Genomic DNA, 27654 nt, shown 5'->3' with positions numbered 1-27654 from the left:
TCCTAAAATGTTGAACTTATAGAAAAAGAGAGGAGAGTGGCCGAGCGTGGTGGCTCGCACCTGTAATCCCAGCACTTTGGGAGGCCAAGGCTGGTGAATCACCTGAGGTCAGAAGTTCGAGACCAGCCTGGCCAACATGGTGAAACACCGTCTCTACTAATAATACAAAAATTAGCCAGGTGTGGTGGTGCATGCCTGTAATCCCAGCTACTTGGGAGGCTGAGGCAGGAGAATTGCTTGAACCCTGGAGGTGGAGGTTGCAGTGAGCCGAGATCACACCACTGCACCCCAGCCTGGGCAACAAGAGTGAAACTTGTTCCACTTTTTTCTCCAAAAAAAAAAAAAAAAGAAAGAAAGAAAAGAAAGGAAAAAGAATGTAGAAAAGTGGTTACCATAGGCTTGGGTGGTTGGGAAGATGTTGGTCAAAGGATGCCAAATTTCAGTTAGATAGGAGAAAAAAGTTCAAGACATCTATTGTACAGCATGGTTACCTTATTCCTGAAAAATACTAAGCGAGCAGATACAAATGCTTCACCACAAAAGTGATAACTATATGAGGGAATGCATATGTTAATTCACCAGATTTAGTCATTCCACAATATATATATATATATATACACTATAAAACATTATGCTATACATGATACACAAATACAGTTTGTGTCAATGTTTAAATTTTTAATTAAAACATATATTAAAAGTCCAGATCCCCAATGTTGGCATCAATAGTTGCTTAAGGGTGAACAAAAATACAATTTGACATTAAAAAAGTAAAGTATAGTAGTAGAAGCATCCTCAGTTGACCTCATAGAAGAAGAGAGATGGTAGATCAGTGGTAGATCCAGGAGCCAGGGTACCCTAGAAAAGAACATTAGATGGTAATATCATTGATGAAGAAGAGAGACAGAAGGAAAAGGGGGTGTCCATTTTAAAGACCTTAAGGATTTCATGTTCCTTAAGGATTAAGGTAATTCATGTTCATTGCAGAAAATCTGAAAAATGCAGAAAGAATAGAAGGAAACACGGTAGAAAAAATCAATCAAATCCTATTTATAATCAACACTAAATTGTTGGTGAACTGCTTCCCAGGTGGAGATATTTGTCTTAGTTCAAAGTTAGAATCATGCCTACTTGTTACGTGAATAAACCTTGAAGACAGTGGGCTAAGTGAAAGAAGCCAAATGCAAAAGGACAAGCATTGTATGATTCAACTCATAAGAGATACAAATAACAGCCAAAGTAAAGACAAAAAGTAGAGTATTGGTTACCAGGGACTGCAGAGTTGCGAGGAGAATGGAGAGTTATTGTTTGATGGGTACTGAGTTTCAGCTGGGGAAGGCAGACGAAGGTGATGGTTGCACAACAATGTGATTGTACTTAATGCCACTGAACTGTACACTTAGAAGCAGATATATTAGAATCCTGCCAATTGGTCAGTTTGTTCTCCTCCTCCTCCTCCTCCTTCTTCTTCTTCCTCTTCTTCTTTCTTCTTCTCTTTCTCCTTCTCCTTCTCCTTCTTCCTTTCATTGTACCTTAAGCCATTACTTCTATCTGACATGATCTTGATGGTTTATTTTAGTTTTTCATTGTTCCCACTGAATGACAAGCTCCAGGAGAGAAGAGAAACTTCATCTTACTGCTCTCCTCTCCTGGCTCTGAGCCTGGCGCCTGACACAGAGCAGATGCTCAGTAAATATTTATCAAGTCACTCGACCAATCAATCAATCAAGTCACTAGAAAAGAAAGATTTTCTAGTGGGCCCCCAAGTCTACTCTCCATCTGGAGAAAGGATGCAGCCCTCCAACTTGCTCTGCACCCCAGGAGGTGGATTTTTGTGGATATCAATGGGCTCCCTGCCTTGGAGAATCTGGTGGAGTGTGAAAGGAAAATAAATCTTGGGACCCAGAAATCACTAAGCCAAAGGGAAAAGTCAAGCTGGGAACTACTTAGGACAAACATGCCTCCGATTCTATTCCTAAAAAAGATAGCTACTAAGATAAAAGAGGTACATATCTCCCTCATAAGGAATTTCCTCGCAGGCAAAGGACAGACAGAACTCAGTCATCCCTCTGCTCACTGAGATAAATGCATATCTGCGTGCCTCCTTTGGAAAGGCGAATCAGAAACTCAAAAGAACGCAACCGTTAGTCTCTTACCTATGACCTGGAATCCTCCTCCCCGCTTTGAGTTGTTCCACCTTTCTGGGTGGAACCAATGTGCTTCTTACATTTATTTACTGATGTCTCATGTCTCTCTAACATGTAGAAAACCAAGCTGTGCCCAGACCACCTGGATCACATGTCATCAGGACCTCGTGAGGATGTGTCACAGGCACTCATTTTTAACTTTGGCAAAATAAACTTCCTAAATTGACTAAGACTTGTCTCAGATATTTGGGGTTCATCGCTTAAAGGAATCCCCAGAAAATGGCAGCATTGGGGGCAGATTAAGGTGGGAAACCAGGAAATTAGAAGATGAGCTTCAGCCGGGCGCGGTGGCTCACGCCTGTAATCCCAGCACTTTGGGAGGCCGAGGCGGGCGGATCACAAGGTCAAGAGATCGAGACCACGGGGAAACCCTGTCTCTACTAAAAATACAAAAAATTAGCCGGGCGTGGTGGTGGGCGCCTGTAGTCCCAGCTACTCGGGAGGCTGAGGCAGGAGAATGGCGTGAACCCGGGAGGCGGAGCTTGCAGTGAGCCGAGATCGCGCCACTGCACTCCAGCCTGGGCGACAAAGCAAGACTCCATATCTGGCATTGCCTATAAAAGAAAAAAAAAAAAGATGAGCTTCAGGCAGCCAAGAGAGCAAGTGGCTGCTTCTCTCTTGCTCTGCTATTTGAGATGCTTCCCCGGTGCTCCTATCTGTGATAGGCAATGCCACATAGAGATAGGCCAGGAATAGGCCAGGGACCCTCAGCTAATGCAGCAGAAGCCATTGTATTAGTTTCCTAGGCCTGCCATAACAAATCACTGCAAATTGTCTGGTTGAAAGCAACAGGAATTTATTCTCACACAGTCTTGGAAGGCAGAAGTCTGCAATCAAGGTGTTGGTGGGGCTGTGCTCCTTCCAAACCTCTGGAGGAGAATCTCTCCTTGCCTCATTCTGGTTTCCCAGAGTTGCCAAGAATCCTGGGCATTTCTTGGTTTGTATATCCTCCACTCCAACTTTCATGTCTTTTTTTGAATTGACAAGTAAAAATTGCATATATTTATGATGTATGATGTACAATATGATGTTTGCACGTGTGTCTGTGTGTCTGTGTGTCTGTGTGTGTATGCATTATGGAATGACTACATCAAGCTATTAACATATGCATGTAAACTAAAAATAAAATTCTATGCCCTACCAACTATCTGAATGGACTCCTCTTGGCCAAGGGCATTCCAAAGTTAACCTGAAAGAGCAGTTGAGGCCATGATGGGAAGATGGAATCAGACATGCCTCATTATGCCCTCCTCCATTTGGAATTCAGGCATAGCTGGCCAGCATTAACATTAAAACAGAGATCTTGGCCAGGTGTGGTGGCTCACACCTGTAATCCAGGCACTTTGGGAGGCCGAGGTGGGCAGATCACTTGGGGTCAGGAGTTCAAGACCAGCCTGGCCAACATGGTGAAACCCTGTATCTACTAAAAATACAAAAATTAGCTGGTCATTGTAGTACATGCCTGTAGTCCCAGCTATTCAGGTGGCTGAGGCAAGAGAATCACTAGAACCCAGAAGGCAGAGATCCAAGTGAACCAAGTGAACCAAGATCATGCCACTGTAATCCAGCCTGGGCAACAGAATGAGACTCTGTCTCAAAAAACAAACAAAGAGACAAAAAAAAAAAAAAAAGAAAGAAAGAAAGAAAAAACAGAGATCTTAAGACTTTTTGTAGCAATAAGACACCAAATTCCAAATTACTTTAGTATAGCATCACATGACAGATTGCAGGTCCTGAAAGAAATTGAGGTATTTTACTCTAAAATATATTTCTTTGACATATTTTGAAATGGCCCTGCAAAGCTGTCTCTTGTGGGGAAAATCTACACTCTTTAGGGCATCCCTTCTCCTTTCCAGGTCTTCTCCCTGATCCAGGAGAGAATTAACTGGGTCTGGAACCTTTTTAAGTCTGATAAGAAACATTTATAATCTACTCTCTCTGAAGCCTGCTACCTGGTGGCTTCATCTGCAAAATAAGAACCTTGGTCTCCACAACCCCTTATTTTAACCCAGACACTCTCTTCTATGGATTCCATATCTTTATATAAACTTTTTCAATCAATTGCCAGTTGGAAAATCTTTGAATCCACCTATGACTTGGAAGCCCCCCCAACTCCTCCCCACCTCAAGTTGTCCCACCTTTCTGGATCGAACCAATGTACACCTAACATGTATTGATTGATGTCTCATGTCTGCCTAAAATGTATAAAACCAAGTTGTAGCCCAAAGACCCTGGGCACATGTCATCAGGCCCTCTCCTGTGTCACAGGCATGTCAATAACCTTGGCAAAATAAACTTCTAAGCTGATTGAGACTCATCTGAGATACTTTTTGGTTTACATGCATTATCTCACATACTTACCATTTTTGTGGTGAGAACACTGCAAATCTCTTTCAGCAATTTTCAAGTACAGACAGTCTCCAACTTCCAATGGTTCAACTTGTGAGTTTTTGACTCTACAATGGTGCAAAGTAGAAACCATCCTTTGAGTGGCCACACAATCATTCTTGTTTTCACCTTCAATACAACAGTCAATAAATTACATGAGATAGTCAACATTTTATTATAAAATAGGTTTTGTGTTAGATGATTTTGCCCAACTGTAGGCTAATGTAAGTGTTCTGAGCATGTTTAAGGCAGATGAGACTAAGCTATGCTGGTCAGTAGGTTATACTTATCAAATGCATTTTGACTTACAATATTTTCAATTTATGATGGGTTTAAGTTGAGGCATATCGCTCTGCAATATATTGTTATTAGCTATAGTTGCCACGATGTATAATAGATCTGTTGAACTTATTCCTCCCTTCTAACTAAAATGTTGTGTCTTCCGACCAACATCTCCCCAACTGCCCACAATCCTAGCCTCTGGCAACCACCATTTTATTCTGTTTCTACGAGTTTGACTTTTTTACCTTCCACATATAAGTGACAAGATGCAGTATTTGTCTTTGTGCCTGGGTTATTTCATTTAGCCTAATGTCCTCCAGCTTCATCCAGGTTGTTGCAAATGACAGGATGTCCTTCTTTCTAATGGCTAAATAGTATTCTGTTGTGGGTATGTGCCACATTTGCTTTATCCAACCAGATGGACTCAGGTTCATTCCATATCTTGGCTACTGTGAACAGTGCTGCAATAAACATGGGGAGTGCAGATATCTCCTCGACATATTGATGCCATTTCCTTTGTTGATCATTACGTTTTCACACAGCATTCTCCCCATGCATCTCTGTTCTCTTATATACATGGCTAACTTGTCATAAGGACAGCAGTAGGATCCACCCTACTCTAGTATCACCTTACCTTAATTACATCCGCAACGACCCTAATTCCAAATAACATCACATTCACATGTACCACGGGGAGAACTCCAACATACCTTTTTTGAGAGGCACACTTCAACCCATAACAGTAGATAAGGTCTTTCATCAGTTCTTCTTCACACCTAATTTGGGTTATCCCACAAACAGAAAAGATGTTTGAAGGTTGAACAGCTAGAACAGGAATGTTCATAGCAGAAGCAGAAGAAAGTCCTTGGTTGGTCCACCCACAAGGAGTATGTTTTAGCATGGCAGAGCAGTCATCATTATGTCATTCAACAAACAAATATTAAGGGTCTACTTTGATCCAGGAACCGGGCTGGGAACTGTAGATTCAGTAATAACTAAGACAAATGAGACACCCACCAAGGAGATGACATTCTAGAGAGGGAAGCAAAAGAATTACAAACTGACAAGAGCTATAAGGGGAGGAGGGAGTGAGCATAGCCCGGTGGTGTGAGACCTCAAACCAAGTAGTCAAAGAAGAGTTCTTTAAGAGATAATATTTGAGCAGAGACCCAAAACAAGAAAGGGAGTAAGCCATATAAAAATGCAGAATAAGAACATTTCAGAGGAGAAAGAACATTTCAGAGAGAGGAAAAACAAATGCAAAGACTATGAGATTAAACACGGATGGTGAGCACATCATGACTGATACTTTCATCTCTTTGGACAGAGATGTGGGAGACGGAAGGAAAGGTGGGATGGGACCAGATGGTAAGAAACTGGAATTCTGCAGATTATGGTAAGGAACTTGGATGCCATTCTAAACTCGAGGTTCACTTCATTGAACCTACCCATTGGTTGTAAAGCCACAGTCTTCCTAACCTTTTTATTTTCTTGAGACAGGGTCTCACTCTGTCCCCCAGGCTGGAGTACAGTGGCACAATCAGGGCTCATTGCAGCCTCGACCTCCCTTGGCTCAGGTGATTCTCCTTCTTCAGCCTCCAGAGTAGCTGGAACCACAGGCACACCCCATAATCCCCTGCTAATTTTTCTATTTTGTGTAGAGCCAGGGTTTACCATGTTACCGAGGTTGGTCTCAAACTCCTGGGCTTAAGCAATTCACCTGCCTCAGTCTCCCAAAGTGCTGGGATTACAGGTGTGAGCCACCACACCTGGCCCTAACCTAACTATTAATACCCAAATTCACTAATGTGAAAAAGATTTTCCAAGGAAAAAGTGAGGAATGAGAAGTGAATGGAGAATGAAAGCTTGATGTACACGCTATTTCTCTTATTTTATTTTATTTTTGTTTTGTTTTGTTTTGAGACAGGATCTTGCTCTGTTACCCAGGCTGGAGTGCAGTGGTGCAATCATAGCTCACTGCAGCCTCCAACTCCTGGGCTCAAGCAATCCTCCCACCCCAGCCTCTTGAGTAGCTCAGATTCCAGATATGCACCACCACACCCAGCTGTTTTTTGTTTTGTTTTGTTTGTTTGTTGTTTTTTTAAGAAACAGGGTCTTGCTATGTTGCCCAGGCTAGCCTCAAACTCCTGGCTTCAAGCAATCCTCCTACCTCAGCCTCCCAAAGTGCTAGGATTGTAGGCATAAGCCACCATGCCTGACTTGGATTTCTTTAGAGTGAGCAAGTGAAAGTACAAGCAAGAGAGAGCAGAACAGAAGCCATGATCACTTTGTAACCTAATCTCAGAAGCGGCATCTATCACATTTGCCATAGCCTTTTGGTTACAAGTGAGTCATCAGGTCCAGCCCATACCCAAGGGATTACACAGGACATGAGGATCAGGAGGTGGCGACCATTCAGGACCGTCTAAAGATGCCTAACCCAGCTGAAAAAGAAACCCACCATTTTTGAGGGGTGGATGGCGGACAACCAGATAGTAAAGAACACAGAGTAGCGGTGAAAAAGGAAACATGCGAAAGAGCACAGGGGAGGGGATTCAAGTCACAGGGGGCTGACAATTTCTTTTTTTTTTTTTTTTTGAGACAGAGTCTCGCTCTGCTGCCCAGGCTGGAGTGCAGTGGCCGGATCTCAGCTCACTGCAAGCTCCGCCTCCCGGGTTTACGCCATTCTCCTGCCTCAGCCTCCCGAGTAGCTGGGACTACAGGCGCCCGCCACCTCGCCCGGGTAGTTTTTTGTATTTTTTAGTAGAGACGGGGTTTCACCGTGTCAGCCAGGATGGTCTCGATCTCCTGACCTCGTGATCCGCCCGTCTCGGCCTCCCAAAGTGCTGGGATTACAGGCTTGAGCCACCGCGCCCGGCCCCGGGGCTGACAATTTCAAAGCTCCCAGGAGGTCAAGTTGAGCAGGATAGAAAAGAAACTATGGAATTTGTCCATTGCAGGAAGACATTGATAATGGATGCCTGAGCCATTATTTTTGTTTGTTTGTTTGTTTTTGGTTTGTGTTTTTGGTTTTTGTCTTTTTGTTTTTGGTGGGGTGTTGTTGTTGTTGTTGTTTTGTTTTTTGTAATAGAGCGTCTGTCTTGCCCAGGCTAGAGCACAGTGACAAAATCTCAGCTCATGGCAACTTCTGCCCCCCGGGTTCAAGCAATTCTCATGCCTCAGCCTCTTGAGTAGCTGGGATTACAGGCATGTGCCACCACTCCCAGCTAATTTTTGCATTTTTGTAGAGACGGGATTTCACAATATTGGCAAGGCTGGTCTCGAACTCCTGGCCTCAAGTGATCCGCCTACCTCGGCCTCCCAAAGTGCTGGGATTATAGGCATGAGCCACCATGCCTGGCCTGCCTGAGCCATTTTAAGGGATTGATCGAGGGTATAGCCATAGACACAGGTCCTTGTCACTCACTGACCAGCAGGGTCACTGCCTTTGCAGGAGATGACAGGGAAGAACCAGGAAGCACCTCCTCTCCCAGCCTGGGGCTTCCCACCGTCTCCTGACACCTCCACCAGAAAAGCGACCTCATTTCTCAAAGACAAAACAGATTCTAGGTCATATCCCCCTGGAATGAGAGACCAATTGATGTGATTATCTCCAAGAGAAAGAGGGGCACCTACTAAAAGTAGAATCTGGTGTCCCAGAAGGGAAGACATCGGGGAACCTAAAAAGGGGTCTCTGATAATTACCTAACAAGATTTCACAGCGAAGGGCATCTCCATGTAATGCCAAAAACAAAAAAAAGAAAAAAGAAAGAAAAAGAAAAAAGGCTAGAAGTTTTAGAAGGTTCTCCTTCTTCATCCATTCTGCAATTTCACTCAATTTCACCCAAAAGCAGAATTCTGCTCCCTACATTGCATGAATCAGTATATTGAACAGGTGGCCCCAGCAAGGATGGTTGCAAAAACAAATTTCTGTAAAGTGTTCTTTATTATAAAAATCAAGAGAGCTGCCAGGTGCAGTGGTTCGTGCCTGTAATCCTAGCACTTTGGGAGGCCAAGGCAGGCGGATGACCTGAGCTCAGGAGTTTGAGACCAACCTGGGCAGCACGGTGAAACTCCATCTCTACTAAAATACAAAAAATTAGCTGGGCGTGGTGGCGCCCAGCTACTCAGGAGGCTGAGGCAGGAGAATTGCTTGAACCCAGCAGGAGGAGGTTGCAGTGAGCCAAGATCACGCCACTGCACTCCAGCCTGAGCAACAGAGCGAGACTCTGTCTCTAAAAAAAAAATAAATACATAAATAAAATAAACAAAAATCAGAGAGCTAATTTCACAAAGAAATATAGCTCCCTATTGGCCTGAGTTAGAAGTATTTGGGCTTCAGCATATTGGAAGGAGGGAAATATGTATAACTATAATTGTGTACATGCACACACACACGCACATACACGGAGGCATGGCGGGGGGGAATGAACGTGGAAATGGTTAGAGTGAAATCAAGAGCAAGTTCAGAATAGGTATCTCTGGATAGTACAATAAAAAATAAGGCTGGCCACAGTGGCTCGTGGCCATAATCCCAGCACTTTGAGAGGGCGAGGCAGGAGGATGGCTTGAAGTCAGGAGTTCAAGACCCAGCCTGGGCAATATAGCAAAACCTCATCTCTATGAAAAAAAAAAAATTAGTCAGGTGTGATGGCATGCACCTGTAGTTCCAGTCACTCAGGAGGCTGAGGCAAGAGGATCTCTTGAGAGCAGGAGTTGGAGACTTTAGTGAGCCAAGATTGTGCCACTTCATTTCAGCCTGGGTGACAGAGTGAGACTCTGTCTCCAGAAAAAAAAAGAAAAGATTCTTATTCATTTCATTATGTTTTCCCATATTTTATACATTTTATACAATGTGCATACATTGCTTTCACAGCTTATTTGTTAGTTTAAGAAAGGTATTTAGGCTTGAAGAGTAGTGAAAAATTTTCCCAGTCCTCGGGCTTATGTACATAATGTTTCTGTAGGATTTTTTGAACATCATTGTTTCTGTTCAGACCCACGTAGGTGAATCACCTGGAAACTGAGAGCTAATCCCAGCCCGGCAATGAATGGTTCCTTCCAGACAGGCCAGGCGCAGTTGCTCACACCTGAAACCTCAGAGCTTTGGCAGGCCAAGGCAGGAGGATTGTCTGAGCCCAGGTGTTTAAGACTAGCCTGGGCAACATAGCAAGATCTTGTCTCTACAAAAAATTTTTTAAATTAGCCAGGCATGGTAGCACATGCCTGTAGTGCCAGCTACCCAGGAGGCTGAGGCAGGAGGATTATTTAAGCCCAGGAGTTCAAGGTTGCAGTGAGCCATGATGGTGCCACTGTACTCTACCCTGGATAACAAAGCAAGACCCTGTCAAAAAAAAGAAAAAGAAAGAAAGAAAAAAAAAAAAAGCAGAGCACGGTGACTCATGCCTATAATCCCAGCACTTTGGGAGGTTGAGTTGGGCAGATCATCTGAGGTCAGGAGTTTGAGAACAGCCTGGCCAACATGGTGAAACCCCATCTCTACTAAAAATACAAAAAATTAGTGGGACATGGTGGTGGGCGCCTGTAATCCCAGCTACTCAGAAGGCTGAGGGAGGAGAATCACTTGAACCCAGGAGGCAGAGGTTGCAGTGAGCCGAGATCGCACCACTGCACTCCAGCCTAGGCAACAAAAGTGAAACTCCATCTCAAAAAAAATAAAAATAAAAAACAAAAAAGCAGATAACTCACCTGTTCTTCAAATACACATCAGGCTAGAGAAGTGTCCAGAATGGGTCATCAAAGCCAGGAGCTAGCAGTGAGGTTTTGGAAGTTGATATAGAGAACGGAAGCTGGGGTTGGGAGATGGAAATGAGAAGTTGGCCCGATTAAGCAATGGTCTGCACCAATTTCAATGCTTAGATAATAGTATCATATACTAGCAGCATGTTGGTGTCAGTGTGTTGGACTAATAAAAAGCCAGAATGTAACAGTCTGCACCCACTTCCATAGCCCTAACGCATTTCACTAGAGAGCCATGTGGAAGCCAAAATCCTCACATGTAGATCTGGCATGAGAAAGCTTCCTAAGTGTGTCTCAGGTAGCTTGGTACAAGTTCTGCCCAATAGAGGTGCTTCATACACCAGGCAGCAAGCCTACCCAGATGAGATCCCCTGGTTGGGAAGGTGGAAGTACTTCACGAACAAAGCAAAGGTAGATGGCTGTGTGCAGAAGGGCATCTCACGTGAGGTGTCTCCCAGGTTCTTTGTGAAACCCTCTCTGGACCACTTCTGGTTTTGAAATAGCTCATTTGTGGGTTCATTCCATTAATAAAAGTAAAAAGTAAACACTTACATAATGCTTACTAGGTGTCAGCCGAGGTGCTAAGCACTTCATTCATATCAGCTCATTGTCTCCATGCCACAATCCTAATATCTGAGTTGACAGATGGGGCAACGCAGGCACAGAGATACTAAGTGAATTGCTTGAGGTCACATGGACAGTAAGTGGCAGAATCATAATTTGAATCCTAGCTCATCTGGATCCAGAATACAGACCATAATACTCTCCTGATGCTCATGAAAATTTGTTGAACCAGATACCACTGGTCCAAGCAGCAAATGACTGTGCTAACCCCATATTCCCAAGCCTCCATCACCAAATGTTATCTGGCCCCATCTCTTGCTAGTGGCCCTAAAGAACATAATGGTGGGTCTCCAGCATGGCTGGTGTGGGAGTCGCTGGTTGCCCATCTTATTCCCCCCCGCCCCATTACTGAATGATCCCTTGGTTACAAACCCAGGGTCATTCATTCTTTCTTGACGGTCACACCTCTCATTCACTCAATACGAAAATATTTGGACAGGCACGGTGGCTCATGCCTGTAATCCCAGCACACTGGTAGGCCAAGGCAGGAGAATTGCTTAAGCTCAGGAGTTCAAGACCAGTCAGGGAAACATAGCAAGACTCTGTCTCTACAAAAAAAAAAATTAAAAAAATTAAAAACTAAGCCGTGCATGGTGGCACATGCCCATAGTCCTGGCTATTCGGGAGGCTGAGAGTGGGAGGATCCCTTGAGTCCAGGAGGTTGAGGCTGCAGTGAGCCATGATCTTGCTACTGCACTCCAGCCTGGGTGACAGAGTGTGACCCTGTCTGAAAAAATAAAATAAAATAAAAATAAAACATTTATTGATTCTTCCACTTATATATTCATCTAATAAATACTTACTGAGTGCTTGTCGTGAGCCACTATCTGTGCTGGGTGCTCGGTGGTGGAATACAATGGTAAATACGAGAGGCAAAATCAATGCCCTCATGAAGTTCACAGGCGAAAAACAAATGTCCATCACTGGTCAGATGGATAAACAAAGTTATGATATATAAATGCAATGGAATATGATTCAGCCATGAAAAGGAAGGAAGCACTGATCCATGCTACAACATGGACAAATCTTGAAACCACGATGCTGAGTGAGAGAAGCCAGATACAAAAGGCCATATAGTGTGAGATTCCATTGACATGAAATGTCCAGAACAGGCAAATCTATAGAGACAGGGAGCAGATGAGTGGTTACCAGGAACCGAGGGGACAGGGGAATGAGAGTGAGCGCTCGTGGGGATGAGATTTTATTTGGGGGTTGGTGAAGTGTTTTAGAACTTAGAGGCATGGAAAACATATATAGTATTATATATGTTATATATATTTTATTTATATGTTATATATATTTATGTTATAATTTATTTATGTTATATATATTTTATAAATATATTTTTATAAATAAAATATATATTTATATGTTATTTATAAAAATAAAATATATATTTATGTTATATATAAAATATAAATATAAATATATATTTATTATATATATTATATATTTATAATAGATATATATTATATATTATATAAAATATATATTGTATATTTTATATACATATATACTAATATACAATATATATTTTATATAATATATAATAATATATAATTATATATTATATATAATATATAAAATATATTATATCTTATATTTATATATTATATAATTATATATCTTATATATATTTATATATTATCTATTTATATATCTTATATATTTATATATATATATATTATATTTATGTATACCTTATATTAAATTTATATATATTATATATGCTATCTAGAGAGATCACATAGATATGCTATCTAGAGAGCATATATATCACATAGATATGCTGTCTAGATAGCATATATATATCAATACAAATGCCCTATATATAGCATGTCTGTCACATAGATATGCTATCCAAATATCATATATATCACATAGATGTCTACATATATCACATATATGCTGTCTAGACAGCATATATATCACATAGATATGCTATCTAGACAGCATATATATAGCATATCTATACCAAATACATATGCCCTATGTATAGTATATATATCATATAGATATGCTATCTAAATAGCATATATATCACATAGATATCTAGCTATCCATAAATATCACATATATGCTATCTAGATAACATACACATAACATAGATATCCTATCTAGATAGCATACGTATAGCTTATATGTCAATGCATGTGCTGTATATATAGAGATACATATCACATATATATGCTGTGGAATACTTAGCCATAAAAAACAGTGAAATCATGTCTTCCGCAGCAACATGGATGGAACTAGAGACCATTATCCTAAGTGAAATGGCCGAGAAATAGAAAGTCAAAAAAACTCATATTCTGACTTCTAAGTGGAAGCTAAACCATGGGTACACATGGACAAGCAGAGTGGAAAACAGACATTGGAGGCTCCCATAGGTAGGAGGGTGAGAAGAGGGTGAGGGATACAGTACTACCTATTGGCTACAATGTACACTATTTGGGTGATGGATGCACTAAAAGCCCAGTCTTCAACACTACGAAATATATCCACGTAACAAAACTGCACTTGTACCCCAAATCTATAAAAATAAAAAAATTTTTAAGGCTCTTAATTCTTCTAGGGCAAGTGGGAGATGCCCAAAAGTTACAAAGTAAACCAACAAATGAATAAGATAATTTCAGATAGCGGTGAGTGCTGTGAAGACACGAAAGAAAATGTAAGACTAGGCTGGCAGCGGTGGCTCTCGCCTGTAATGCCAGCACTTTGGGAGGCCAAAGTAGGAGAATCACGAGGTCAGGAGTTTGAGACCAGCCTGGTCAACATGGTGAAATCCTGTCCCCACTAAAAAAAAAAAAACAAAAAACAAAATATTAGCTGGGCATGGTGGTGGGTGCCTGTAAGCCCAGCTACTCAGGAGGCTGAGGCAGGAGAATCTCTTGAACCTGAGAGGTGAAGACTGCAGTGAGCCCAGATCACACCACTGCACTCCAGCCCAGGGGACAGTGCAAGACTGTCTAAAAAAAAAAGAAAAAAGAAAGGAAAGGAAGGAAGGAAGGAAGGAAGGGAGGAAGGGAGGGAGAGAGGGAGAGAGAGGAGAGGGGAGGGGAGGGGATGGGAGGGGAGGGGAGGGGAGGGGAGGGGAAACTAAAAGAGCCACTTTTGGGTAGTCAAGAACAACAAGAACCCAGCCAGCAGAAAGCGCTGAGGACATCCTGAAGCTGAAAGACAAGCCATGTGCTGGAAGGTAACAGCGAGAGGAATGCCTGGTGAGAAGCATGGCCCTTCTTCCATGCTTACCGACATGCGACAGAGTGTGACCTGGACAGCTGGAAGGGCTTAGGACATCCTAAAGCTGGAAGAAGGGCCACGTTGCTGGAAACAACGGCGAGAGGGACGCTAGACCGGCTCTTTCTCAAGGAGTCAGGATGCCAACGCACTTAGGCCAAGTTCCAAAGCAAAGATTCCATCCTACTCCTCCCCCCACCTCTGGAATTCCACCTTCCTTGTTGCGCCCATCGCTATGGTGACGGGCTCTCTCAGTACACGCTCTCCACAGGCCAGGAAAGAGTTGTGTGTCTTTGGGGTCCCTTCTGATCCGCCTGGGGGTCCCCGGCCAGGCCGAGGGACCAAGCAGGGACCATGCGCGTGTTGGCACCCCCGGTAGAGCGCAGCCAGGACACACGCATTGGGGCCCCAGCATGGCGCGAGGCAGCTCAGGCCATGTCGAGAACCGCGCACATCCTGACGGATCGCTGCGGGCAGGAGGCGGTGACCATGTGGCAGCCCAAGGACAGCGTGCTGGACCCGAACGTGGCGCACCACCTCGGCCGCGCCGCCTACATCCAGCCCTGGCGCTTCCGCGTGGAGATGCTCAAAGGCGGCGGCACCGTGGAGAAGCCGCCGCCAGGCGAGGGCGTCACGCTGTGGAAGGGCAAGATGAAGCCGCCCGCCTGGTACGCCCGCCTGCCGCTACCATTGCACCGCAAAGCGCGCGCCCTGCAGACCACCGAGGTGGTGCACGCGCACGCGCGTGGAGCGCGCCTCACCGCCGCCCGCCTCGGCCGCGCGCAGCACCAGATTAACGGGCGGGTGCGACAGCTGCTGCGCCAGCGCGAGGTCACCGACCACAGGCTCAGCGAAGTGCGCAAGGGCCTGCTTATTAACCAGCAGAGTGTCAAGCTGCGGGGCTACAGGCCCAAGTCTGAGAAGGTGGGACCCTCTTCCCCGCCCCCAACCCCAGCCTAATTGCAAAGACTGAGGCCTTCGTTATGCAGTGTTCAGCCCCGGAAAAATCCTTTCCATACTTTCGGAGGGCGAGGCTGATGGATCACCTGAGGTCAGCAGTTCGGGACCAGCCTGACCAACATGATGAAACCCCCGTCTCTACTAAAAATACAAAATTAGCCGGGCCTACTGGCGCATGCCTGTAATCTCAGCTACTTGGGAGGCTGAGGCAGGAGAATCACTTGAACCCGGGAGGCAGAGGTTGCAGTGAGCCGAGATCACGCCATTGCACTCCAGCCTGGGCAACAAGAGCAAAACTCCATCTCAAAAAAAATTTTTTTTTAAATCTTTCCATAGAGAGAACACCCAACTCTGGTGAATAAGGGCAAAGAAGTTGAGGGCTGGGTGCAGTAGCTCACGCCTGTATTCCCAGCAGTTTGGGAGGCCAGGCCTTCCAGGTTGCAGTGAACTATGACGGCACCACTGTACTCCAGCCTGGGTGACAGGTGAAAACCTGTCTCTACCAAAAAATTTGAAAAGTTAGCTGGGGGTGGTGGTGCACACCTGTAATCCCAGCATTTTGGGAGGCCAAGGCAGGAGGATCGCTTGAGTCCAGGAGTTGGAGACCAGCCTGAGCAACATAGTGAGACCCTGTCTCTACAAAAAAAAAAAAAAAAAAATTTAATGACCCAGCGTGATGGCATGCATTTATGGTCCCAGCTACTTGGAGGCTGAGGCAGGAGGATTGCTTGAGCCCAAGAGTTTGAGGCTGCAGTAAGCTATAATCAGACCAACTGCAATCCAGCCTGGACAACACAGTGAGATCCCATCTCTCAAAAAATTGGAGGAAAATTAGCCAGGTGTGGTAGTTTGTGCTTGTAATCCCAGCACTTCAGGAGGTCAAGGCAGGAGGATTGCTTGAGGCCAGAAGTTTGAGGTCAGCCTGGACAACACGGCAAGACCCTGTCTGCACCAAAGTTTAAAAAAAAAAAAAAAAAGCCAGGCATGGTGGTGCATGCCTCTAGTCCCAGCTACTTGGGAGGCTGAGGCAGGAGGATTGTTTGAGCTCAGGAGTTCAAGGCTGTAGTGAAATATGATAGGGCCACTACACTTCAGCCTGGGAGATAGTGAGACTCAAAAACAAACAAACAAAAAAAAGGTGATGGAGACAGGCCCAGGAAGAGATGCCTGAGCCCCCACGACCCAGAGAGTGAGCCCTGTCCAAGGAGATGAGATCCTCAGCTTCCCTGCCCCAGAGGATAAAATTATCCAAATCTCCCAGCCAGGAAGAGAGGGTGCAGCCCCTGATTCAGACTCCATGAAAATCTCCCCAAAAAGTAAAACCCACAGCCCTCAGTCCAAGCATGAAATCATCCACCCAGATCCCAGGCTCAGAGGGTAAGACCCTTCCATAGGTGTGAGACCCTCAGTGCCCCAGTCCTAGTGAAAACACTCTTCCAACTCCCAGCTGAGGAGAGCAGCTGATACCCTGGTCCCAACCCAGGTGAAACTCTCCCTAGAATGTGAAATAAAACCCAACTCCCCTGGCTTCAGGAAGTGAAAATCCCTGCCCCCAGACCTCATCTGTGGTGAAAGGAAGAAGTCCTCCCTGCAGAGAGAGGCTTCAGACTCCCAACCCTCACACCCAAAGGTTGAGGCCCCATCCAGAGAGAAAGAATGAGACCTCTAGTACCAGTCCCGGTGAATCTTCCCCTTAAAGTGAAACCTCAAATCCCCACCCCAAAAGGTACAAAAATTCCAGCCTCCCGGGGGAGAGATGGGACCCCCACCCACAGAATGGGATTCCTACCTTCAGCCCCCAGATCCAAATATTAAGACTCCAAAAAGGTAAGCCCTCATCATCCCTATGATATGATCCCTCCACCTGTAGCCAGGGAGAGGAGATAAGACCATCACTGAGGAAGGGGTGCCCAGCTCCCAGTCTCAGGAGGTGAGAACAACCCTCCCCCAAGTTGAGACACCTTCATCTCAGCCCCCGGGGCTCCTATCTGTAAAAGAGAGAAGCCCCCAATCTCAAGCTCCAGACAGCAAGACCCCCCAAGTAGCTGGGCGCGGTGGCTCATGCCTGTAATCCCAGCACTCTGGGAGGCCGAGGCAGGCGGATCACGAGGTCAGGAGATCGAGACCATCCTGGCTAACACAGTGAAACCCCGTCTCTACTAAAAAATACAAAAAATTAGCCGGGCGCGGTGGCGGGCGCCTGTAGTCCCAGCTAACCGGGAGGCTGAGGCAGGAGAATGGCGTGAACCCGAGAGGCAGAGCTTGCAGTGAGCCGAGATGGCGCCACTGCACTCCAGCCTGGGCGACAGAGGGAGACTCCGTCTCAAAAAAAAAAAAAAAAAAAAAGGCCCCCCCAAGTGAGAGAGCCCGTTGAAAAAATCAAACCTTCTCAAATAGGGAGACACCTCACCCAAAGGATGGGAGTACCCCCAACTTCATCCTTCAAACTCAGAGTTTAGGAGGCTGGCAAACCCTCTACCACCCTGGAAAGAGAAATCTCTTCCCAGCCCTTTCCCAAGGATGTGAGGGATTCTTTCCTTGTTTTCTAGATCCCTGACAAAGCTGACAGTATGCTTACATGGGAGAAAGAGGAGCTGAAAAGCATGAAGAGGAAAATGGAGAAAGATATGGAAAAATCAGAGGTCCTACTCAAGGTTAGGGGTGCCTGAGGACAACTTACGGGGGCTGGAGGGGGATCCCTGTCTGCCTAATGGACAAATCGCTCTGACCTGGGGACTGTCACAATAGCAATTCCTTCAAGCCACACTGACCAGATATTCATTGCATTTCACTTTGTGAAATGGAAAAAGTGAGGCCATGGGAGATGAAGTTGGGTCTCAGAATAACCATGAACACCCACTCTGTACCAAACCCTGTGCAGTCATTGAATCCACTCGTTAAGACTGTCCTGTGAAGCAGAAACTATGATTTCCTCATTAGAGATGGGAAAATTGAGACTCAGAGAGAGACGACCTCACCTAATAAGCAAAGCCATCAATGGCAGCGCTGTGGTTTCAGCCCAGGTGACTGGAGTCTAGATCTTTGCACTCTAACATGTGCTCCAGCTTCAGCCAGACTTGATCTCTCGCTGCATCCTTCGCGCTTGCAAGGAGAACTTCTTCATGAGGGTGCAAATGAAGGGGAAAGAGCAGCCAGACTTCGGAGGCCTTTGGGACCTATTAGGGATTGCTGGCAACTTGTGTGCTTTCAACTCATCCATTTGATAAATACTAATCTAGTACCTGCTTCCCAGACACTGAGCTTGGCATCATAGATAAATTGGTGACTGAGAAAGAACTAGCCTGGCCCTTGAAGAGTTAACATTCTAGAGGCATTCAAAGAAAAGACAGGCTGGGGACTTGTTTTATTTCCTATTGTGAGATTGAACTGTCAAGTCTTTTACTGCTGTTGAACTTTCCTTGCTTTTATACAGAGAGCTCCGCAGCTAGACTACATTTAAACAAGCATTGGACCTTGAAGGCAGATACAGAACTAAATTATATTTCACGTAGCAAAGTTCAGTAAGGTTGTGTTGACTGGGGAGTGGGGAGAAGGGGAGAAGAAGGGACAGGCTGGGGGACGAGGGTGTGGACGAGGCAGGAGACTCAGGAGCTGGTGAAACGCTGTCCGCGGTGCTGAACTTGAGTAGGGCATATCTTCTGGCTGCTGTCATATTCCTTTAAATCTAATGATTCCTGAAATATCCTTCCAGGAAGTCGGAGGCAGAGAAGGGAGAAGCCCCTGAGGATGGACGTGGGAGCAAAGGGCTATAAAGAGGGAAGCGGATCATGCCCATAATCCCAGTACTTTGGGAGGCAAAGGCAGGAGGATTGCTTCTTGAGGCCAGAAGTTCAAGACCAGCCTGGGCACCATAGCAAAGCCTCATCTCTATTTTAAAATAAAATAAAACTAGCCAGGCACAGTTGTAGTTGCCTGCAGTCCCTGTTCAGGAGGCTGAGGGAGGAGGATTGCTTGAGTCCAGGAGTTCAAGGCTGCAGTGAGCCATGATCATACCTCTGCACTCCAGCCTGGGTGATAGAGGAAGACCCTGTCTCTGAAAGAGAGAGAGAGAGGTGGGAAAGGACAGATGTAGATAGAAACAAAGACAGGCTGCTTGGCAGGATCTGGTCTGAATATTGCTGGAGAAAAATACCACCAATCAGATTTGTTTCAATTTAAAATCAAGAAGTCAGACTTCAAATTGGCACTCAAACCTTTCCCACAGACCTCGCCTTAAGTCTCTAGAAGACTTGCTGACCTGCTGGGCAAGTGATTTCATACCTTCTCTTCCTTCAGTTCTCTCCAACTCTCTGTGCCTTCCTTGCTCTACAGTGATTTCAATGAAAACCACCAAAGGGAACCTCTCTCATTTTTCCTCTGTCGATCCTATAATTCCACCCTTCCACCCTTCTGCATCATCAACATTTCCTTCTCTCTTGGCTCACTGTCACCATGAACAAAAGGAGAGTTATTCTTTAATGGGTACAGATCTGTTTGGGAAGATGAAAAAGTTCTGGAGATGGATTGCAATCCAGCCTGGAAGACAGAGCAAGATTCTACATAAATGAATGAAGGAAGGAGGGAAGGAACAGAACAAGTAAAATTAATCTCCAAATCAGCTTACTGGAGATGATGGTTGCACAACAGTACGAATACACTTAATGCCACTAAACTGTACACTTAACAAGGTTAAAATGGCAACATGTTATGTTATATCTATTTTACTACAATAGAAAGCCCACCTCTCTTGATCTACATGCCCCTCTAGATACCCATTTCTCTAGTCCACTGGATCTTATCTGCGTATGTCAACTTGCTCATGTTGACTCCAGGCAGGCTCCTCAGCTAAACTGCATTTGAACAAGCATTGGACCTTGAAGACAGATTCAGTACTAAATTATATTTCACGTAGCAAAGTTCAGTAAGGATGTGTTGACTGGAGGGTGGGAAGGAGGGGAGAAGAAGGGACAGGCTGAGGGTCAAGGCTGTCTGTGGACCAGGTAGAAGACTCAGGGGCTGGTGGAACGCTGTCCGTGGTGCTGAACTGCACTGCGGCCCTTTTTTTTTTTTTTTTTTTTTTTTTTGAGTCGGAGTCTTGCTCTGTTGCCCAGGCTGGAGTGCAGTGGCGTGGCGTGATCTCAGCTCACTGCAATCACCGCCTCCTGGGTTCAAGCAATACTCCCGCCTCAGCCTCCCGAGTAGCTGGGATTATAGGTGCCTGCCACCACACCCGGCTAATTTTTGTATTTTTAGTAGAGACGGGGTTTCACCATGTTGGCCAGGTTGGTCTCAAACTCCTGACCTCATGATCCTCCTGCCTCGGCCTCCCAAAGTGCTAGGATTACAGGCGTGAGCCACTGCGCCCGGCCTGGACAGCTGTCTTGCTGGTCACTGTATTTTCATCAACTGACACATCGCCTGGCATCAGTAGGGGTTGAATTAATGGTTGAGTTCATGAACAAAAGACTTTTTAAGTCCACTTTTTAACCCAATCAATAAATCCCAAAGATATTACATTCAGAGACAGAAGCTGGACATAAAGTATACACCCTGTAGGATTCCATTTATGTGAAGTTTTAGATTCAGCAAGAGTTTTCTTTAAGGTACAGTTAGTAAATGCTTTCTGCCTTGTGTACTGTGTTGTTTCTGCCCCAAGTACTCACCTTGGCCAGTGTGCCATGAAAACAACCAGAAATGATATTCACACGAATGGGCATGGCTGTGTTTCAATAAAATTTTACTTACAAAAACAGGTCACCCATCCATAGGATGGAAATTTATCAACTCCTTAAGAACAGGCAAAACTCGGCTGGGCGCAGTGGCTCACATCTGTTATCCCAGCACTTTGGGAGGCCCAAGTGGGAGAGTTGCTTGAGGCCAGGAGTTTGAGGTTAGGAATTTGAGGCCAGCTTGCACAACATAGCAAGATATCATCTCTACAAAAATGTTTAAAAAATAACTGGGCATGGTTAGCATGCACCTGTAGTCCTAGCTATTTAGGAGGTTGAGCTGAGAGGATCTCTTGAGCCCAGGAGTTTGAGGCCACAGTGAGCCAGGATCATGCCACTGCAATCCAGCCCGGGAGACAGAGCCAGATTCTGTACAAATGAATGAAGAAAGGAAGGACTAGAACAGGTAAAACTAATCTCCAAGTCATCTTACTGGAGGTGGTCAGGGAGAGAGAGAGGAAAGGGGAGACAGAAAAATGTATGGCATGATGGAAATATTGTACATCTTGATGGAGAGTGTTTATAAGGCTGTATACATGTGCAAATGACTTGTTTTGATGTAACTCTCAAATAATTGCAAATATCAAAGGAATATGATATGCTTCGTTTTATTGTGGAGGAAGTAAGATTTCAATGGCGGGATGCTGTCCAGATGAGATACAGCCTGGTGGGAGGGGGGAACTCGGAGAATAGCAGTCTCTTAATATTGATCAGAGCAGAGGAAGGGAGACTTCAAGGCTAGAGGTGGGGATGGAATGAGTGCCAGTTGAGAATCAAGGGGGTGACACAGAAAGATCAAGATGTGGGTAGAGTGAGTGCCAGCTCTCCATGTTACAGTGGGGAAATGCATGAGACAGGCTGCTTTCTCAGGGTGCCAGAACAGAGCCAGGCACAGAAACCAAGCAATTGACACCCAGCACAGGGAAGCTGTTGCTGTTTCTTACTGCTCTCCTCACCCCAACCCCAAAGAGTCACTGAAGGCTTCTGAACTGGGTAAGGAGGTAGGAGATGTCTGAGCTTCAACTTGGAAATTGCTTCTTCCCAAGAACAACAACAAGAGCTGGCAAGAGGCCGGGTGTGGTGGCTCACACCTGTAATTCCAATACTTTGGGATGCTGAGGCAGGAGGATCACTTGAGCCCAGGAGTTCAAGACCAGCCTGAGCAACATAGCAAAACCCTGTCTCAAAATAAAAGAACAGGAAAGGGTCAAGAATGAAGTGACGAAGGAAACCAGTTTCTCAGAACCAATCCATATCCCAGCACTTTGGGAGGCCGAGGGGGGTTGATCACCTGCGGTCAGAAGTTTGAGACCAGCCTGGCCAACATAGCAAAACCCTGTCTCTACTAAAAAGTACAAAAATTAGCTGGGTATCATGGCACATGCCTGTAATCCTAGCTACTCATGAGGCCAAAGCAAGAGAATCCTTTGAACCCGGGAGGCGGAGGTTGCTGTGAGCCAAGATCGTACCATTGCATGATCTGTCTGGAAATGAGCAGACTCACTTTTACCTGGTTATTATGCACAGTGCCATAAACAGAAGACAACTTCGTGAATAAAAGTCTTAAGAATTTCTCTAGCTGGGCACAGCAGCTCATGCCTGTAATTCCAGCACTTTGAGAGCTAAAGGTGAGTAGATTGCTTGAGCCCAGGAGTTTGAGACCAGCCTGAACAACATAGTATGTAAGACCTTATCTCTACAAAATTTTTTTTAAAAAGTTAGCCAGTGTGGTGGCATGTGTCTGTGTCCCAGCTACTTGGGAAGCTGAGGTGGGAGGATCACTTGAGCACAGGATGTCCAGACTGCTGTGAGCTGTGATCACGCCACTGCACTCCAGCCTGGGAGACTGAGTGAGACCCTATCTGAAAATATACACATATTACTTTCCTGGATTACCTGACATCCAAGTGAACACCCAGCACCTGGGAAAAATGTAAGCAGAATTGCCTGACCTTTGACTCATATTTCCATGTTCCCATACCTTAACACACCTTCCCTTCTCTAAAAGCCACATTTAAGGGACTATCTATCAGCACCACCCACTCATCCATGTGTTTATCTGTAATGGCTATTGAGGAAACTGTACTGTTCATGGTTGTTTTTGTTTTTGTTTTGAGACAGTGTCTCACGCCCAGGCTAGAGTGCACTGGTGCAATCATGGCTTACTGCAGCCTCAATCTCCTGGGCTCAGGTGATCCTCCCACCTCAGCCTCCTGAGTAGCTGGGATTACAGATGTGAATCACCACACCTGGCTAATTTTTTGCATTTTTTGTAGAGGTGGAGTTTCACCATGTGGCCCAGGCTGGTCTCGAACTCCTGGGCTTAAGCGGTCCTCCCACCTTGGCCTCCCAAAGTGCTGGAATTACAGGCATGATCCACCGCACCCAGCCTGAATGCAGTGATATCTTCACAGTATATTCATAGGTTAAAACATCAAGTGGTACACCTTAAATAAATATAATTTTTATTTGTCAATTATACCTCAATAAAGCTGGGAAAATTAAGTGGAAAAGAATACATTTTAAGTGAACTTACTACAAAAAAAAGATAAGTATGTGAGAAAATGGATAAGTTAATTAGCTTGATACAATCCTTCCACATTGCATACACAAATCAAAGCATCACATTGCATGCCATAAATATATACAATTATTATTCAATTAAAAACAAAAATTTAAGTAAAAATAATAAAGTAAACCTTGAGGGGTGGTGTGATGTGAGTCAAAGGAAGAAAAAAATCTTTTTTCATAAGACATAGGCATGTCTCTCCTAAAAAAGATTTCATGAAAGAAAATATTTATCCGGAACATTGGGGGAATGAATTAAATTAAAAAATAGTTCCAGGCCAGGCACAGTGGTTCACACCTGTAATCCTAAAACTTCAGGAGGCTGAGGCAGGAGGATTGTTTGAGCCTAGGAGTTTGAGACCAGCCTAAGCAATGTAGTGAGACCCTGCTTTTACAAAAAAAAAAAATAAAAAATACAAATTAGCTGTCTCAGGAGGCTGAAACAAGAGGATCACTTGAGCCCAGGAGATTGAGGCTGCAGTGAGCTATGACTGAACCACTGCACTACCACCTGTGCAACAGAGTAAGACTGTGTCTCAAAAGGATATACACACACACACATATATATACACACACACATACACACATATATATATCTATAAGTAAAAGCCTTTACCAGTATCAAAAATATTAGGCACACTGCCTCATGCCTGTAATTCCAAAACTTTGGAAGGTCAGAGCAGGAGGATAGCTTGAAGTCAGGAGTTCAAGACCAGCCTGGACAACATAGCCAGACCCTTTCTCTGCAAAAAGTTTTAAAACTAGCAGGGCATGGTGCTTTACTCCTGTAGTCCCAGCTACTCAGGAGGGTTAGGCAGGAGGATCTCTTGAGCCCAGGATGTTGAGGTTTTAGTGAGCTATGGTGGCACCACTGCATTCCAGCCTGGATGACAGAGCAAAATTTTGTCTCTTAAAAAAAAAAAAATAAGAGGGTCAGTTTCTGTTTAGAGGTAGAAATGCTTTACAGCCTATAAGCCTCAAGCCTGCAGCAGAGAAATCACTTTCATCCACTTCCCTCAACCTCCCAGTTCTCACTCTGCCTTCTCCTTCTCCCTTCTCCACCCAGACCCTGGCCTCCTGCCGAGACACCCTGAACTTCTGCTTCAAGGAGCGGCTGCAAGCCGTGGACCTCATGAACCAGCCCCTGGACAAGGTTCTAGAGCAGGCCGGACGCCACTCATGGGTGAACCTCTCCCGGGCCCCCACCCCACGCACACAGGGTCAGAAAACGCCTCCTCCAGACCCTGTGGGCACCTATACCCCAGGTAGGAGTCCACTGTACTGGGTCGTATTGGTGCCCACCCAGATCCCCTTGACTGTCAGTGCAGCCCCTCATCCACTTGGCTGTCCCTTTCCTGGGAAATAGCCCTAGAGCCAATGGGAGGACTGAAAGCCTATCTTGCTAAGCACACATTGTTACTCAATTTTCCCCCTGTGCTCTCCTGCTCACACTCACTGAGGACTCAGTCATTCACAGGCTCTGCTCCTTTTTTTTTTTTTTTTTTTTTTTTGAGATAGAGTCATGCTCTGTCACCCAGGCTGGAATGCAATCACCCAATCTCAACTCACTGCAACCTCCGCCTCCCAGGTTCGAGCGATTCTCCTGCCTTGGCCTCCTGAGTAGCTGGGATTACAGGGGCCCGCCACCACGCCTGGCTAAGTTTTGTATTTTTAGTAGAGGCGGGGGTTTCACCATGTTGGCCAGGCTGGTCTCGAACTCCTGACCTCAAGTGATCTGCCCACCTCGGCCTTCCAAAGTTCTGGGATTACAGGTCACGGGCTCTGCTTCTAAGGAAACCAACCCAAGACGCTACTTAAACTATCCCCCGCGCCCCTTGGGCTTTCACCCAGTCCCTCAATAAAACCCCCTAGCCCAGGGCCCACCACCACCTGAGAATAGAGGGAGGGACAGGGACTCTGGGAACGGAGGGCTTGGCGCCCCCAAGCGCGTCCTGGGCTTTTACAGAGTGCGCCTTGGCGCTAAATGAAGCCAAGCGGTTGTTGGTCGAGTCCAAGGACACCTTGGTGGAAATGGCAAAGAACGTGGTGGACGTCCAGGAGCAACAGCTGCAGATAAGCGACCGCGTGTGCGCCTCGCTGGCGCAGAAGGCGAGCGAGACCTTGGAGCTGAAGGTGAGCGCATTACCTGCGGCTGCGGGCAAGGGTGGGACAGGGGAGGAGAAGGGGACTGGGAACCAGCGTTATCCCCCTGCGCTTCCCTGCCCCCAGGAAAGATTAACTATGACGTTAGGACTGATGAGGGGAACTATCCACCGGTGTACGAAATACAACCAAGAGATGTACACCACCCACGGTCTCATCAAGGTAGGGTTCGGGGTGAGAGCCTTCGGAGGTGGAGGCAGGGGTGCCGGTGGGTGGAGACTGCGTTTCAATGCTCTTGCACACCGCACCCGCACCCCACCAGGGTCCTCTGTCGAAAGTTCACCTGGAGACCGGAGAAAAGCTGGACAGACCCCTGGTTCGCATGTACCAGAGACACGTGGGCACCCAACTCCCTGAGGCTGCGCGCCTCGCGCAGGTAAACCCCCTCCCCGATACCCCTGTAGGCGCAGCTGCGCCAATGGTAAGGCTCCTTCCTCAAGCACATCTGGACCAGGTATGATTCCCCGCTCACCCAAGTCGGCCTGTCCTTCAACTCCTGCCACGAAGTGGGGAGGGGAGGGGGCTTCAGTACCCACACGTGGCTCAAATAAGTCCCCTCAACCCCTGTCCTCCCCTCTCACACACACCCTCACTGTCCCACTCTGGCCTCAGTCTCTCTAACCTATAAAATGAGGAGCACGTCAGCACTCACTTCAGATGGTGGTGGTGAGAACAGATGGGTTCATGCATGAAAGGCGTGTAGCATGGCACCTCCATAGAATACCCTTAAAGCAGCCGAGCTGTTGTTGTTGTTGTTGTTGTTATTACTATTATTATTATTGAGACAGAGTCTCACTCTGTCGCCCAGGCTGGAGTGCAGTGGTGCAATCTTTGCTCACTGCAGCCTTCCTCTCCTGGGTTCAAGCCATTCTTCTGCCCCAGCCTCCCTAGTAGCTGGGGCTTACAGGTGTGTGCCACCACACCCAGCTAATTTTTGTATTCTTAGTAGAGACAGAGTTCTGCTATGTTGGCCAGGCTGGTCTTGAACTCCTGACCTCAGGTGATCTGCCCGCCTCAGCCTCCCAAAGTGCTGGGATTACAGGTGTGAGCCACCGCGTCCGGCCCTGAGCTGTTATTATTAAGCCCACTTCCTAAGGAGGCTCCTTCCTACACATCTTGACTAGATGCATTCCCCTCCCTTAGCCTGCCCTGTCATGGTTTTTTGTTTTTGTTTTTGTTTTTTCAGGCGCACCTGGCCCACCCAGATGTGTTCCCCTCCTCACCTGTGTTCCTTACACACACATCTGGCGCAGGGGTGCCTGCTCACCCCAGGTAGCTACCTGCCTTCTGCTCTGCCTCACGGGTCTGCCCTGCTCCCTCTCCAGGGCACCGACAAGCTGCAGCGCCACATCACGCACCTGGAAAAGAACCTGGACGAGCTGCTCGCCACGCACAAGAACCTCACCTGGGGCCTCAACTGCAAAACCATTGGGCATGAGGTGGACGGCAGCGTGGTGCGCCTGCGCCTGCGCCAGCGGCAACCGCACGTGTGCTACGAGCAGGCGCAGCGCCTGGTTAATGACTGGGACCCGCGCACGCCGCCGCCGCGCAGCAAGAGCAGCTCCGACCCCTAGTGACCCCAGCGTCCCCCGCCCCAGCTGGCTGGTTGGATACTGGCTGGGACCTCAGAGAGCAGACATAGCCCCATGGGGCCCTCTCTCTCCCCTGATGCACCCTCCCTCCAAGTGCCCTCTAGGAGAATTATAATTAAAAATAACAATAATTATCATGTA

General features: G+C 46.1%; 1 protein-coding gene and 1 long non-coding RNA gene across 2 annotated transcripts; one reads left to right on the top strand and one right to left on the bottom strand.

Moving 5' to 3' along the window:
- Positions 1-376: 376 nt before the first annotated feature.
- Positions 377-14844, bottom strand: LOC103879962. Its single transcript, XR_004180359.1, has 4 exons — positions 14514-14844; positions 5588-5653; positions 4569-4724; positions 377-858 (listed from the first exon to the last, which is right to left on the bottom strand). It is a non-coding gene; the product is annotated as an uncharacterized LOC103879962 (long non-coding RNA).
- On the top strand, positions 14751-27654 carry CCDC105 (coiled-coil domain containing 105). Its single transcript, XM_003915064.4, has 7 exons — positions 14751-15425; positions 18011-18115; positions 24825-25023; positions 25725-25891; positions 25988-26083; positions 26184-26297; positions 27247-27654. The coding sequence occupies exons 1-7, from the start codon at positions 14856-14858 to the stop codon at positions 27493-27495; spliced, it is 1500 nt and encodes a 499-aa protein (XP_003915113.2). The 5' UTR covers positions 14751-14855; the 3' UTR covers positions 27496-27654.

Source organism: Papio anubis, chromosome 20 (genome assembly GCF_008728515.1).
Source record: "Papio anubis isolate 15944 chromosome 20, Panubis1.0, whole genome shotgun sequence".
Taxonomy (NCBI): domain Eukaryota; kingdom Metazoa; phylum Chordata; class Mammalia; order Primates; family Cercopithecidae; genus Papio; species Papio anubis.
The sequence above is the reverse complement of the archived record's forward strand: the minus strand, read 5'-3'. Positions and strand labels throughout refer to the sequence as shown.

Bases quoted from the DNA above. Each gene is read 5' to 3' on its own strand.
- CCDC105 (XM_003915064.4), top strand. From the start codon at position 14,856: ATGCGCGTGTTGGCACCCCCGGTAGAGCGCAGCCAGGACACACGCATT. The intron at 18,116-24,824 runs GTTAGGGGTGCC...TTCTCCACCCAG, and splicing joins AATCAGAGGTCCTACTCAAG to ACCCTGGCCTCCTGCCGAGA. The intron at 26,298-27,246 runs GTAAACCCCCTC...CTCCCTCTCCAG, and splicing joins AGGCTGCGCGCCTCGCGCAG to GGCACCGACAAGCTGCAGCG.